The sequence below is a fragment of the Topomyia yanbarensis genome, chromosome 1, assembly GCF_030247195.1.
Source record: "Topomyia yanbarensis strain Yona2022 chromosome 1, ASM3024719v1, whole genome shotgun sequence".
In the NCBI taxonomy this organism is placed as follows: Eukaryota; Metazoa; Arthropoda; class Insecta; order Diptera; family Culicidae; genus Topomyia; species Topomyia yanbarensis.
In genome coordinates, this window is record NC_080670.1 from 131,745,632 (window position 1) to 131,760,716 (window position 15,085).

General features: G+C 39.5%; 1 protein-coding gene across 14 annotated transcripts in view; it reads left to right on the forward strand.

Moving 5' to 3' along the window:
* The window catches only part of LOC131694307 (teneurin-a), a 1,511,233-nt gene that overhangs the window by 1,251,456 nt on the left and 244,692 nt on the right, over positions 1 to 15,085 (forward strand). For all 14 annotated transcript variants that reach the window (XM_058982937.1, XM_058982945.1, XM_058982962.1 and 11 more), the window contains one exon: positions 5,267 to 6,642. In XM_058982937.1, coding sequence (XP_058838920.1) covers positions 5,267 to 6,642 — 1,376 coding nt within the window. The remainder of the gene's footprint in view (positions 1 to 5,266; positions 6,643 to 15,085) is intronic.

A 15,085-nucleotide genomic window follows, 5' to 3' on the forward strand; every position in this document is an offset into this window, starting at 1 on the left:
AAAAATGAAATTTAAACGACATGTAAATCAATACGAATGTAAACATACAACGATTGAATCAAAAATTTGATTGAAAATTACGTTAAAATCAATTGGAGCATCAAACAGCATACAATTTTACACTTTCATTCGTGTAATATTACATGTCATTCATTTTACAGCAGTATTCGAGTAAAAATACATAAGCGCATTGGTTTTCCGTTTAAAGAAACTGTTATTTTCAATCAACGTGTAAAATTATAATAAAATTCGTTGAAGAAAGCACGACAAGTTGTGTGTGTTTGTGATGGATCTTAATTTTACATTTATATTCATGCTCCAAATATGTGCATGAAAATAAACTTAAAATTACAAAATATTTTTTTCTGTGAAGGCCTTGGCCCAAGAGGTCCTTGGTGAAGGCGCCCAAGTCAGGTCGCTAGGGGCGGAAATGACTCTCCAGTGCAAGCATCTGGACGAGTTCACGACCGCAGAAGATGTCGTCGCAGCCGTTAAGGAACAATGCGACGTCACAATCGAGCGGGCCTCTGTGCGATTTAGAGATGGACCTTCTGGCACCCAAGTAGTCTACCTCAGGCTACTGAAGGCGGATGCCAAAAAGGTAACCGAGAAAGGGAAGCTGAAGATCGGCTGGTCGGTATGCCCTATTAGCATACCCCAGCCGCCTTCAGTGGATAGGTGCTATCGGTGCCTTGAGTCCGGACACAAAGCCTACGAGTGCAAGAACATAGACAGGAGCAAACTATGTCGTCGCTGCGGCGAGGAGGGGCATAAGGAGTGGGGCTGCACTAAGGCGTACAAGTGCCTTATCTGCACCGCAAAGAAGCAAGCCCATAAACATGCTATGGGCGGACCTTCGTGTCCCTTCGGTGAGGCAAATAAGAAGAAGCCGTGAACGTCACACAGCTAAATCTTAATCATTGTGCAGCAGCCCAACAGCTGCTGTGGCAGTCGGTCTCGGAGTCGAGGACAGATGTCGCCCTCTTATCAGACCCGTACCGCATCCCTGCCGGCAACGGCAATTGGGTGTCGGACGGGTCTGGAATGGTGGCAATCTGTACAACGGAACGGTTCCCGGTTCAAGAGGTAATACACTCCTCCGCCGAGGGTGTTGCGATTGCCAAGATCAATGGTGTGTTCTATTGCAGCTGCTACGCTCCACCAAGGTGGCCAATAGAACAGTTCAATCAGATGATCGACATGCTCTCGTCGGACCTAGTGGGCCGGAAACCGGTAGTCCTAGCGGGAGACTTCAACGCTTGGGCAGTGGAGTGGGGCAGCCGCTGTACAAATAGCAGGGGTCAAGCGCTAATGGAGGCACTTGCGAAACTCGATACTGTGCTAGCTAATAATGGCTCCGTTAGTACATTTCGTAGAAACGGGGTGAAGGCGTGGATTGACGTAACATTTGCCAGCCCGAGTCTGGCTCCAGGCATGGAATGGAGGGTAGACGAAGCCTACACCCATAGCGATCATTTAGCAATCCGCTTTAGGATCAACTATGGTGTGCAGCATCCTAGGGCGGGAGATCCCTGTCAGGTACGCGGGTGGAAGTCTAATCACTTCGACAGCGAAGGTTTCACCGCGGCCCTGGGACTGGAGGCCAACACCGACAGTCTAAGCGGGGATGCCCTGGTAGCTGTTCCATCACGCGCGTGCGACGCCACTATGCCGAGAAAAACACCCTGCCAAGAAACGGCAGATGCCCGGTATACTGGTGGAGTGCGGAGATTGCAGCTCTACGGTCAGCCTGCCTCAGAGCTAGAAGTAGGATGCAAAGAGCTCGCACCGAGGATGCAAGATAGAACCGCCGTGAAGTGTTTCGAGCTGCGAAATTGGCCCTTAACAAGGCCATTAAAAGCAGCAAGAGAGCGTGTTTCGACAACCTGTGCGAGAGTGCCAACGCGAATCCGTGGGGTGACGCCTATAGGATTGTGATGGCCAAGACCAAAGGGGGCTCCTCACCCCCACAACGGTCTCCGGACCGGTTGGCAACGATTATCGAAGTACTCTTCCCGTCTCGAGCCACAAGCCCCTGGCCACCTGCACTACGAGACAGTGCGGGCACGGCCGAAATGGTAGCTCCAGTGACGAATGAAGAACTACTCGCAGTGGCTAAATCCCTAGCAATGAAAAAGCTCCAGGGCCGGATGGAGTTCCAAACAACGCTCTCAAGGCAGCGATCATAGCGAACCCGAACATGTTCAGGCTAGCTATGCAGAGATGCCTTGACGAGTGCCGTTTCCCCGATAGATGGAAAAGGCAGAAATTGGCGCTGTTGCCGAAGCCCGGGAAGCCGCCAGGCGACCCATCGGCGTACAGACCAATCTGTCTGATCGACACGACTGGCAAACTACTTGAGAGGATCATCCTCAACAGGCTAACCCCGTACGCGGAAGGTACGGACGGTCTGTCAAGCAACCAGTTTGGCTTTCGGAAGGGTAAGTCCACAGTGGACGCTCTCAACTCAGTGATAAATACTGCCGAGATAGCGATCCAACGGAAAAGGCGAGGTATTCGATACTGTGCGTTAGTGACACTTGACGTGAAGAACGCATTCAACAGCGCAAGCTGGGATGCCATCGCGCTCTCGTTACACCAGCTTAGCCTACCGGTGGGTCTGTACCGGATCTTGGAAAGTTACTTCCAGAACCGCGAACTGCTATACGAGACAGATGCCGGTCAGAAAAGAGTTCCGATTACCGCCGGACTCCCACAGGGCTCGATCCTAGGCCCGGTGCTATGGAACCTCATGTATGACGGGGTTCTGAGACTGAAGTTCCCTCCTGGGGTCAAGATCGTCGGCTTTGCTGACGACGTAACCTTGGAGGTCTACGGGGAGTCAATTCCTGAGGTAGAACTAACCGCAGAACACGCGATCAGCACGGTGGAGGAATGGATGAGCGCGAGAGGCCTGGAGCTCGCTCATCATAAGACGGAGGTAGTTATCGTCAACAACCGCAAGTCGGCACAACATGCAGTTATCCATGTGGGAGAAGTCGCGATCACTTCACAGCGAAGTCTGAAGTCTCTCGGAGTCATTATAGACGACAAGCTGACCTTCGGCAGCCATGTCGACTATACATGCAAGAGAGCGTCGACTGCTGTTGCGGCTCTATCGAGAATGATGTCCAACAGCTCAAAGGTGTGCGCCAGTAGACGTAGGTTACTGGCAGGCGTTGCCGTATCTATCCTCAGGTACGGCGGCCCGTCATGGTCAAGAGCACTGAGGGTAACCAGTTACCTACAGAAACTGGAGAGCACCTACCGCGTGATATGCCTCAGAGTGATATCTGCCTACCGCACGGTATCACACGATGTATCCTGCGTGATAGCGAGCATGATGCCAGTCGGGCTGGTCATTCGGGAAGATGAGGAGTGCTTCGAGCTACGTGGAAATAGGGGAGCCTGCGAGCGCACCAGGGTGACCTCGGTCGCCAGATGGCAGCGTGAGTGGGACAACTCCTCGAAAGGTAGGTGGACCCACCGGCTGATACCTAGCATATCGAGCTGGGTGGGAAGACCCCATGGGGAAGTTCACTTCCACCTGACACAATTCCTGTCAGGCCATGGCTGTTTCCGACAGTACCTCCACAGGTTCGGGCACGCGGAGTTCCCAGTCTGCCCGGACTGCCCAGGTGTAGACGAAACTGCCGAACACATACTGTTCGTATGTCATCGGTTCGACGTCGAAAGAAGAGCAATGCTTGATGTCTGTGGCTGGGACACAACCCCTGATACCCTTATTCAGCGGATGTGTCAATCGGTGGAGAAGTGGAACGCAGTTTCGGCTGCTACCATCCAGATTGCCAGTAGGCTACAGGTAATCTGGCGAACCGAGCAACAGACGACGGGCACGGCTAACTAGTGATTGGTTAGCTGGAGCGAAAAAGGCCAAGCGCAAAAAAAGGGAGTGAATGATCTGTTCATGCCGAGGCAGGTTTGGCGCAGCGAATGGCAACCGCGTAATGGGTAAACCCAGCCACCCCGAAGCAAGACAGAATAGTGAGTGTATAGGCGTATAAGTGGACTGCCTCATGCCAAGACGGGAGGGTCGTAGCGTAGTATGTTGGGACTTAGCTATCGATACCTCATGGCGTGGCAGAGGAGTGAAAGGGTGAGCATCCAAGTCAGTCTCACACGGCATGTTAAGGGTGAGCACAAAAGTCAGCCTCACATGGTATGGTAGAGGCTAGCACAAAAGTCAGCCTAGCAAGGAATGAAAAAGGTGAGCACACAAGTCAGCCTCGCATGGTATGTCAGAAGTGGGGCCTAAGAAAAATGTCCCACATGGGATGCCAGGGGGAGTGACAAAGGTACAATAGAGTGGCACGATTGAGAGTGAATCAGGTGATAGGGTGAGCACCCAAGTCAGCCTCACACGGTACGGGTGGGGCGAGCACAAAAGTAAGCCTCGCAAGGAATGAGTAAGGTGAGCACACAAGTCAGCCTCGCAAGGAACGAAAAAGGTGAGCACAAAAGTCAGCCTCATATGGGAGTGTTTGAGAGTGAATCAAAGTGCGGTTGAGAGAGCACCCAAGTAAGCCTCATACAGGACGTATGAACACGTGAGTGAGAGTGAATGAGTACATTTAGTACAGCCATCCCCCCAGAAGTAATACCGAGAGGTAGTTCCTGGGAGGAATGATGGCGGAGCCCAATGGAGTTTAGTCGGTATTAATGGCTGGTCACCATTCGAGCCCGACACGCCCCCAGTGCACCCCGTGTGGTAGATTGGACCCTACCAATAGCACGTGTACTGGGCTAGGACGTAAAGGTCTTCTCCATTGTAAAAAAAGTACATACGCACGCACACAGACATATGCCGAATTCAACGAACTGAGTCAAATGGTATATGACAGACGGCCCTCCGGCTCGGGATTAAATTGACGATGTTCAGAGTGATTGCATAACCTTTCTATAGGAGAAAGGAAAAAATGTAAATTTCGTCCACCAAACCAGAACTCTAATCCAAATCACATTCAATATCTACATATTGCGATGTTACACTATGTTTCGTAACATTCTTTTACACTCAAACATTTTTCTATCTCGTCGAACTGAATAAAATACTTCTCATGACCCGGCCCCTTGGATCTCAGTTTATATGTGCTCATTTAAAGAAATTTCAAGGTTTGGAGTGGTTCTATCATATTGATAATATACACGTATTAAAATGAGTTCAAATATAAATAAATATAGATTGTAGATTGTAGACCTTGCTGCATCCATATGTATTAAAATTTCAATTCACTTTCTTTCGCAGATCGTGCAAGAGTCTATCCAAATTCCTGGTTCGGAGCTACATCTAACCTATCAGTCTTCGCAAGCATCTGGTTACAGGAGCATTGTACGGATGCAGTTAACACATGATAAAATACCTGAAACTCTAACTCACGTTCATATTGGAGTGCAAATAGAAGGCTCACTACACGTGAAAACCTATGAGGCTGATCCGAACTTAAGCTATATTTTTGCGTGGAACAAACGAAATGTGTACAAACAGAAAGTATATGGTACCGCGGTAGCACGAATATCCATAGGTTACCAACACTCTACATGTAAGGACATTATATGGGAGACTCAGACGGCCAAACTACAGGGATTCGATGTCGATATTTCAGACATTGGTGGATGGGGTATAGACATCCATCATCACTATAATTTTCACGAAGGCATTCTGCAAAAAGGTGATGGCACAACGTTGCATTTGAAGGAATATCCGCGAATCGTAAGGCCGGTTATGGGCGATGGCCAACAACGGCCATTAAAGTGCAAAGACTATTGTAATGGAATGTCGAAGCACGCTCGACTCTTAACTCCGGTTGCTCTAACCTCTGGTCCTGATGGTAGCCTTTACGTAGGTGACTTTAATCTGGTACGTCGCATTACCACAAATGGTAGCGTGTTAACCGTACTAGAGTTAGAGACTACTCAAGTGGCTTATCAGTACTATTTGAGCGTTTCGCCTGCAGATGGACACCTCTACATATCAGATCCAGAGAAGCACAAAATTTTACGAGTTGTGCAGCTGGAAAATGTGCCTGATCCAAGCTCAAATAGTGACGTAGTTGTAGGCAGTGGCCAAAGATGTATTCCCGGCGATGAAGAAAACTGTGGAGATGGTGGACCTGCCAAACAAGCAAGATTGTCCCACCCAAAAGGGATTGCTATTGCATCTGACAAAACAATGTATATTGCTGATGGAACAAACATACGTGCGGTTGATCCAAAGGGTACAATTCATACCTTAATTGGACACCATGGACATCACAATCACTGGAGTCCAGCTCCTTGTCGTGGAGCTTTACTGGCAACCAGAGCGCAGCTGCAATGGCCAACTGGACTAGCTCTGAATCCATTGGATGGTTCACTCCATTTCATCGACGACAGACTCGTGTTGAAACTTACGGCTGACATGAAAATCAAAGTTGTAGCTGGTGTACCGCTACACTGCAATAGTAACGAAGAACTTAATAAAACCACATCCGATGATATTCTCGGCACTGTTGTTGCAATGGCTTTTGCACCATCGGGAGATCTATACATCGCAGACACCGATTCAAGGCGAGTTTATTCCATTCGCGTGGTTGATTCAGCTGGAAGCATGCGTTCATTTGCTGGGAGAGTGGAAAATGGAATGTGAGTATTAACAACCCTGAATGCAAGGAAGATTTTGTCTTGCTATACATATTAGTGAAGAATTATTTCCCATTTGTACTTGGAAATATATTTTCCAGAATCCTTACTTGTTTCACCTCCGAGAGAGCAAAGCGCTGCTAACACTAGTTGGAACATCACCTCACTCTTACATATTAGGGTGGGGCATTGTTATATGGAAAAACGTAACCATAACCACGTCAACTGAGCACAGCACTTTTTTGGTTCCATTTGGGGTCCCAAGTGACTGGGCAAAATTTGGGGTCGATTGGTTTTGACCCGGTGTAGCGGATTGCGTTTAAAATTTGTATGGAAATTATTATGGGAAAACTTACTTTTTTACATTTACAATTCTTCCTGCAATAATGTAACTAATTAGATAGAACTATATTCCAGGATATAGTGACCAACTTTGCTGAAGGATGTATGGTGTTAGAATGTCTCTAAAACAAGTTATAGCTGTTCAAAGTTCAATAGCTCAAATTAATTGCCAAAAATCATTTTCTTTGCCAACACTGCCGGTGTATCAATGATATTTCTATATCATACCGAAATAACATCATATATTTTAGATTTATATATGATTCGAAAGTCTTAGCTCAATTTCGTGGGCGTAGGTAATTGAGCAATAGGGCGTAGTAAGGGTAGAGTGGGGGTGGTTTCAATTTAAGGAAACTCGAACTGATATAACTCAAATATTGTCGAGTTGGAATATTCAGATGAATTATTTTAAAACATTTGCACAATGTCCTATGCATAATAAAACGATGAAACGAAACATACTGTATCCCTTTGCATCGACTTATATCAATGGAAGTAAAGTTGCATACTGAGAGAATTGATGTTGAGTTGATATGTCAAAGGATTGCATTGTTTTTATATTTTGATTTAGTACGCATTATGATTTGATAGGATGCTCTTTTCGATGCTTTCCTTTGATTTATCAGACCATCTGATAAACTTTCAACGTTCATCACTGATAAAACGAAGGAGTTCTTTGGCGTCATGAAAATTTCAACCGATTTCATTCGAAAACTAGCGAACGAGTGAGTTTCTTGATAGTTGTCAACGGTGTTGCTGAACAAGGCGTGAAGCTACTTTCTGATTTCAACAAAAATCCACCAGAACCCCAGTTCATTTTTACTTCAGGTGATCGAAAAGAGCATCCTATCAAATCATAAGACGCATCTTAACCTTCTTTAGGTGTTGGGGTTAATATGACCCCTACACTGCCCAGAAAATAATTGATTTTTTGAAAACTCAATCGGCCCACTTCTGAGTCGAATCCTAATCCCACCATGAGTACTTGCACCAAATTTGAAGTAAATCGAACAAGTCTAGCTACCGGACCAACGTGCCTGTAGTTTGTATGGGATTTTTCGAAAATTTACATGGAGAAACCCCACCAGCTCGCATTTTCGCCGCTAGGTGGCACTGTATACATCGTATTATCACTGTAAGTGAAAATAAGAAAGATATTTTAATTGTCTACAACTTTTTCGAAGACTGGTAGTCAATCCGGCTTTGTTAAAAAAAGTTATTAAATTTTTAACGAAGTGATGTCTGAGTCAGTTTTGCATGGGGCCCAGCAGTGGAAGGTTGTGTACCAGTACTCGATTTCCACGAACTATACATTTTTGTGAAATAAACGTTAGGTTTAGCTAAATAGTATGTTCAGAAGAATTATTGTATATAATACGAGTTATGTTTTGGTTAGAAAATTCCTGGTTCCACCTGTGACCGCATAGAGGGCGCCAACACTAACTTTTTATAGAAGAGTGATAGAATATCGAGATGTTCGGAAGAATTATTGCAAAATGCCTGTTCTCCAACTTTGTGGAAGACACCTAATTTATATCTCTTTCCGTTGCAAAGTTAGTATTGGCGCCCTCTATGCGGTCACAGTTGGAATCAAAATTTTCTAACCAAAACATAACTCGTATTGTTTACTACTTTGCCCCCAGGAATAGGTACAAAACTGTGGAATTTTCGAGGTCCAGATATTGTTTTGGCGTTATTATACAGCTCTTCGAGTTCTTCTGACATTTTATTGTACTGTTCAGTGAATATTTAGCAGAAAATTAATTTTGTGACATTTTTATCAGTTTGTTCAACTGCCCAGTTATATAACTCTCGGGGACTTGTTATGGTATTTCCATCGTCGCGAGCAAGCCTGGCTCTTTTTGCCATTCGCTTGAGAGTGCCACCAATAGCATCGCAGGGTCCTTTTCCATGGGATGCAGCAACAAAATGCCATTCTGCGCTTAATTCATACTTTGACTGGAATCTACACAAGCTTGCAAAGTTTATCTTATTTTTGTATTGTGCTGCTGCTTCAACAGACATAAAATAAATTTTAGAAAAGTTTCATAAAATTTATCAGTTTTGAGAGGAACAAATGAACTGCAGTCCTCAAGTCTTCCAGTCTTCTTGTTTTACAGTCTTCCAGTCTTTTAGTCTTCCAATCTTCCAGTCTTCAATCAAGTTTGTTTTGAATATATACCAAATTCGTTACTGATACTATTTGCATATATCGGGCAACTAACAGCTGGGAAAATGGATTCTGAGATGATTATAACTTTCATTGGTTTAGTTTTCGATAAAAATACACTGAAAAAAAATCAGTTTGGACAAGGAAAAGCTTTTTTCAGATAACTTTTTTTCCTTGAAAGTGCCCAACTTGAAATTTTGACGGTAAGTAGGGGACATAATCACCTATCTTGGAACATCATCAAATTTCATCTAAATCAAAAATGGTTTTTTTGTAAATCGACTTTAAATTTTTGAATCGATTTTTTTCAGTGTAAGAGTCAATGAAGAATTTTTTCAATATTTTTATTAAAAAATTTGACTGATTTTGTAAAAATCACTCCTACAACATTTTTTTGTAGGATTTGTCATTTTTAGACTATAGCCATTTGAAAAAAATTGGTAAAAAATTTTTTGGCCCTTTTCAAAAGACGGTCTAGATCAGTTTTGGAAAAACAAAGTATGCAAAGTGGCTTTTTGTGACAAAGTTCTCATGTACAGAAAGTTTCATTAAAATCTGAGAGGGTGTTGTCAACATTTGTTTGAGTTGGCGCGAAATTCGTCACCTATAGAATTTGGATGACTTTTCCTCTTTCATGGAGAGTAACGATTTTCAATACAGTTCAATATTTTCACTCATTCCTGAAGGTACAAAAAAAGTTACGAATAAGGTGTTAGCGTTAGTGTCATATTGACCCCGATTTCGAATTCAGTTTTAAGACACATTTTCAATCAAATCTGTATAAATTGGTACTTAAATTGTTTGTTAGAGATTCAATTTTCAGTTTCTGGTAAATATTACCGTTTTTCACCTGGTTGGTCAGTGGGAATCGGTACCGGATGGGGTCATGTTTGACATCCATAGATGTATGCAGAACCCTCATCATAAATCAAAGATTTATTGACAGAATACTAACAATAAACACAAACAAAACAAAAATGAGAAGCGATATATATATTAAATTTGTACATAATACGACCGATCTTGGATGTCCAAGCTTACGATTCCGATGCCGATTTCGGAGATACAATAGTATACCACCGGAATCGACCAAACATGACATTCGGCACCTATTCCCACTGGCCAACCAGGTGAAAAACGGTAATATTTACCAGAACCTGAAAATGTACACTCTAACAAACAATTTAAGTAATAAATTCATATACAGTGACACAAGCTCATTTTCGTACATCGTAATGCGGAAAGCTTATACACATTTTACAAGTAAAAAATTAGTTTTCGAGACATTTTATTTATGTAGAAATAGTTTAATAGACAGCATAGGGTAGATACAATAATTATCTTTGTACTACAAATGCTCTACAAATGCTTTGTACTACATAATTCTAAAGATAGTCAAATATACATTCAATCTCATATTCGTATGGCACACATATTTTTTTAAAAATCAATTGAAATTTCTATAATAAATATTCAATGTGGTAGCTTTTGTTTGTAATTACTGTTTTCAATCGCATTGGAATGCTGACCACTAGTTTTTGTGTGTATTCAACTTAAATTTTATCCCATTCTTCTAAATAGTAGTTTCTAAGATCATTCTCGAGTACTTTTTCAAATGGACATAAGTAACATTGAGAGCCTCTCTTTGTTTACTTTCTCTTTCGTTTATTACGACGTCACACAGAATCGAATCCTGACCAAAATTATTTGTTGTTGCAATTGTTGTTATTATGCCTTAATATGAACTAAAAATAGCCAATTACTAGTTTTTGGAACAATTTGGCATCTACCCACCAACCAGTGCAGAGGCCAATTTTCTATACCCTTTCGAATACTAGTAATTTCTAGGTGATCTTTGTGAATACATTTGTTTTTCCAGTTGCATAAACATTTGATCAGTGGAAAAGGGAGAAAAAAGGGACGCCTGTGCATATTTTCATAGAGATACATTTTGGCAAACATAATATTTGGCCCTACCGCATTTCGGTGTACCTCAAATTAGTAAAAATTTCAATCTTTTCAAATCGCTTGGGATTGGTGGATCGGACAAGATCGGAAGAGTTCGAATATTTTTTGTATAGCTGAAATCTGGTTTTGTAGCACTGCTTCAGCAACTTTACCGGATCTAGCCGTATAATGTAACTTTTTTATCATTCAAATTTGGAATAAAATGTTTAAAAAAGGTATTTGTTAAAGTTGGTGCAATGCACAGTAAGTCTACTTTTTTTAGTTAGTTTTAAGCTGAAGTTAAACAAACGGTTGTGTTGAACTAGGTTTGTAATGATATTGTCTTATTTAATACAGTCATCACCACTAGAAAGCGATTTTACTGAATAAATAACGAAAACGATTAAAATATCCCTTAAAATATCACCATTGGGTATACATGCAAAAATTCTCTAACAATTTTTGATATACTCCTAATTTTGCCACGTTATACAGTAGGTTCTTAGGTATGTAAAAAAAATATAACGAAACAAAAAAATCGAAAAAAAATATTTTGGTTTTTGGCCTAGAATTTGTTCTAGTTACTCCTCTGTGCGTCATTACAACACTTTGTACTAATTTTCCAGTACATATCGAAAGCCGACGGTTTTTACTACAATATTACGCAAAGAGTAGAGTAGTAAATGTTGAAATGGCCGAGTAATGAACAGAAGAGAAAGACCTCAAAGAGAATCTCTCATTGTTACTTACGTCCATTTGAAAAAGTACTCGAGCATTCTCATTATAATCCGGACAGTTTCGCACTTTTTATCCAAATACTCCCATTTATTTTTCTAATCTATTAATAAACGGGGTCCGCAGTGGAGAATCCATAACATTTAAACAATTATAATTTAAACGTTTTTTGCGCGCCTTATCGTTTAGGTTCTTCTACTGATCGAATTTCCAATATCCACCATTTCTTAGTAAAAGTATCATGTTAAAATACACATTCTGATCCATCATTCCATCAATGAAGACCAAGTTTCTAGCACTTCTAGTGGACATATAATACCCCATAAGATAACTCCACTGTCCCTGCGCTTAGCTGCTGTTATAAGGCTTTTACGTCCAGGTCTGTGTTCGATTTCTCCACACGAAGCAACAGCCATTTGAGTCAATGATGTTGAATTTGGACTCGTAGACAAAGTTTACAATCTTTCCAATATTCCGATAAAATGTTTAAATGTTTTTTAGAAAATTAAAAATTAATTCTTTGTTCTCCTCATTGATGAGCGGCTTCTTGCTCAGAACACAGGCATTGTAATTGTCCGTTCTTCATACATTACAAACCGTACCAGAGCAGACTTATGCTTAAATGCTATGATTCAATTTATTTACTATGCATATAACATTAATTACTCGATTTTCCCAAATTTTTCCAATTAAACATCGTTTATCCCTCATCGTAAATTTTTAACAGTTCAAGTTTTTCGAAATATCTGCTCTACGTTTCGCCACATCAAAGTTTTTAACGACATGTTAAATAGTTGGACGCAACCTTTAAACAATTTCAAAGATTTTATGAAGTGATTTAGCTTCTTTTTGGTGAGTAATAATAATTTAAGGAAATTTCTTAAACTAGTGTAGTGTGGCCAATGAACACTTTTCTGTAGTCATAAAATCTATTATTCTAAGTAAAAAAATAGAAATAACAGGTCTTAAATTACAAATTCATTGACTTTTCAAAAGTGTACAAATATGCAATTGTGCCATTTTCACACCAAGTAATGATTTTTTATGTGTAGTGTACGGAAACTTGCACATTTTAGATTACAAATGATAAGAAAATGATAGATGATGATTCTACTACCACATTTACATAACAATACCTATAATTAATAGCGCAAACATTAATGAAACAATATTGAACATATACACTAGAGGTCTACGAATATAAAATTTCGTCACTGTAGATTTGGTTGAAAATGTGTCTTAAAACTGAGTTTGAAATCGGGGTCAATATGACCCGCTAACACCTTATTCGTTGCAAAAAGTAAACACCTACAGAAGGTTAAACTGATATATATATATATATATATATATATATATATATATATATATATATATATATATATATATATATATATATATATATATATATATATATATATATATATATATATATATATATATATATATATATATATATATATATATATATATATATATATATATATATATATATATATATATATATATATATATATATATATATATATATATATATATATATATATATATATATATATATATATATATATATATAATATATATATATATATATATATATATATATATATATATATATATATATATATATATATATATATATATATATATATATATAATATATATATATATATATATATATATATATATATATATATATATATATATATATATATATATATATATATATATATATATATATATATATATATATATATATATATATATATATATATATATATATATATATATATATATATATATATATATATATATATATATATATATATATATATATATATATATATATATATCAATGAAATGGTTTCCGTGTGTCATCGCAAAACTCAAGAAAGAGATATCGGATTTCTTTGATTTTTGCATTGTTTTGTTGGCTGTTTGCTGTGAAAGGGTCTTTGACATATGAATAAAATAACGGATTTTTTTACTAATCCACCTATTAGTGCAATTGTGTTTTTTTCATATATGCACCTTTTGCTGGATATCTCTATATATATTTTTGCATTATTTTGTTGGTTATTTTCAGTGGAAGTATCTTTGACATATTTTTACCATTTTTTGTTAACCATTTTTGTTATCGACCTATTGAGTCAATTTGTCAACAGTTGTTACGGCATTTAATTAGCAAGGGACTGGAAGGTGAAGTATATTTTTCAATATTCAGAGCCATAGTACTCAAGGGAGAGCAGGAGAGGGAGGTGTTGAAGGGAGAAAGTTTAGAAAAGCGTGGAAGGATCATATATGCAAGCATAGAGCTCACCGGCGACTTAACTTTTTGTCTGCTACCGTAGGAGTCAGGGTCTTTTGGCATTAGGAATGCGAATCACCTGAGTCTACGGCATGTCCGGACAAGCGTAAACTAACTTGTTACTTCATGCTGTCGGAACCGAAATTTTTCCCAATCCACCTATTAGTGCAATTATGTTTTTCTCATATATGCAAAAAAATCAAATGGTTTCCGTGTGTCATCGCATAACTCAAGAGCGAGATAGCGGATTTCTTTGATTTTTGCATTATTTTGTTGGTTGTTTGCTGTGAAAGGTTCTTTGACATAAAAATCAAATATTGAAATTTTCCTAATCCACCTATTAATGCAATTGTGTTTTTCTCATACATGCAGCTTTTGCAGGATATCTCTATATATAAAAATGAAATGGTTTCCGTGTGTCATCGCATAACTCAAGAACGAGATATCGGATTTCTTTGATTTTTGCATTATTTTGTTGGTTATTTTCTGTGGAAGGTTCTTTGACATAAAAAACAAATATTGAAATTTTCCTAATCCACCTATTAGTGCGATTGTGTTTTTCTCATATATGCAAAAAAATGAAATGGTTTCCGTGTGTCATCGCATAACTCAAGAACGAGATAGCGGATTTCTTTGATTTTTGCATTATTTTGTTGGCTGTTTACTGTGAAAGGTTCTTTGACATATGAATAAAATAACGAAATTTTCCTAATCCACCTATTAGTGCAATTGTGTTTTTCTCATATATGCACCTTTTGCTGGATATCTCTATATATAAAAAATGAAATGGTTTCCATGTGTCATCGCATAACTCAAGAACGAGATATCGGATTTCTTTGATTTTTGCAGTATTTTGTTTGTTATTTTCTGTGGAAGTTTCTTTGACATAAAAATCAATATTGAAATTTTCCCAATCCATCTATCAGTGCAATTGTGGTTTTCTCATA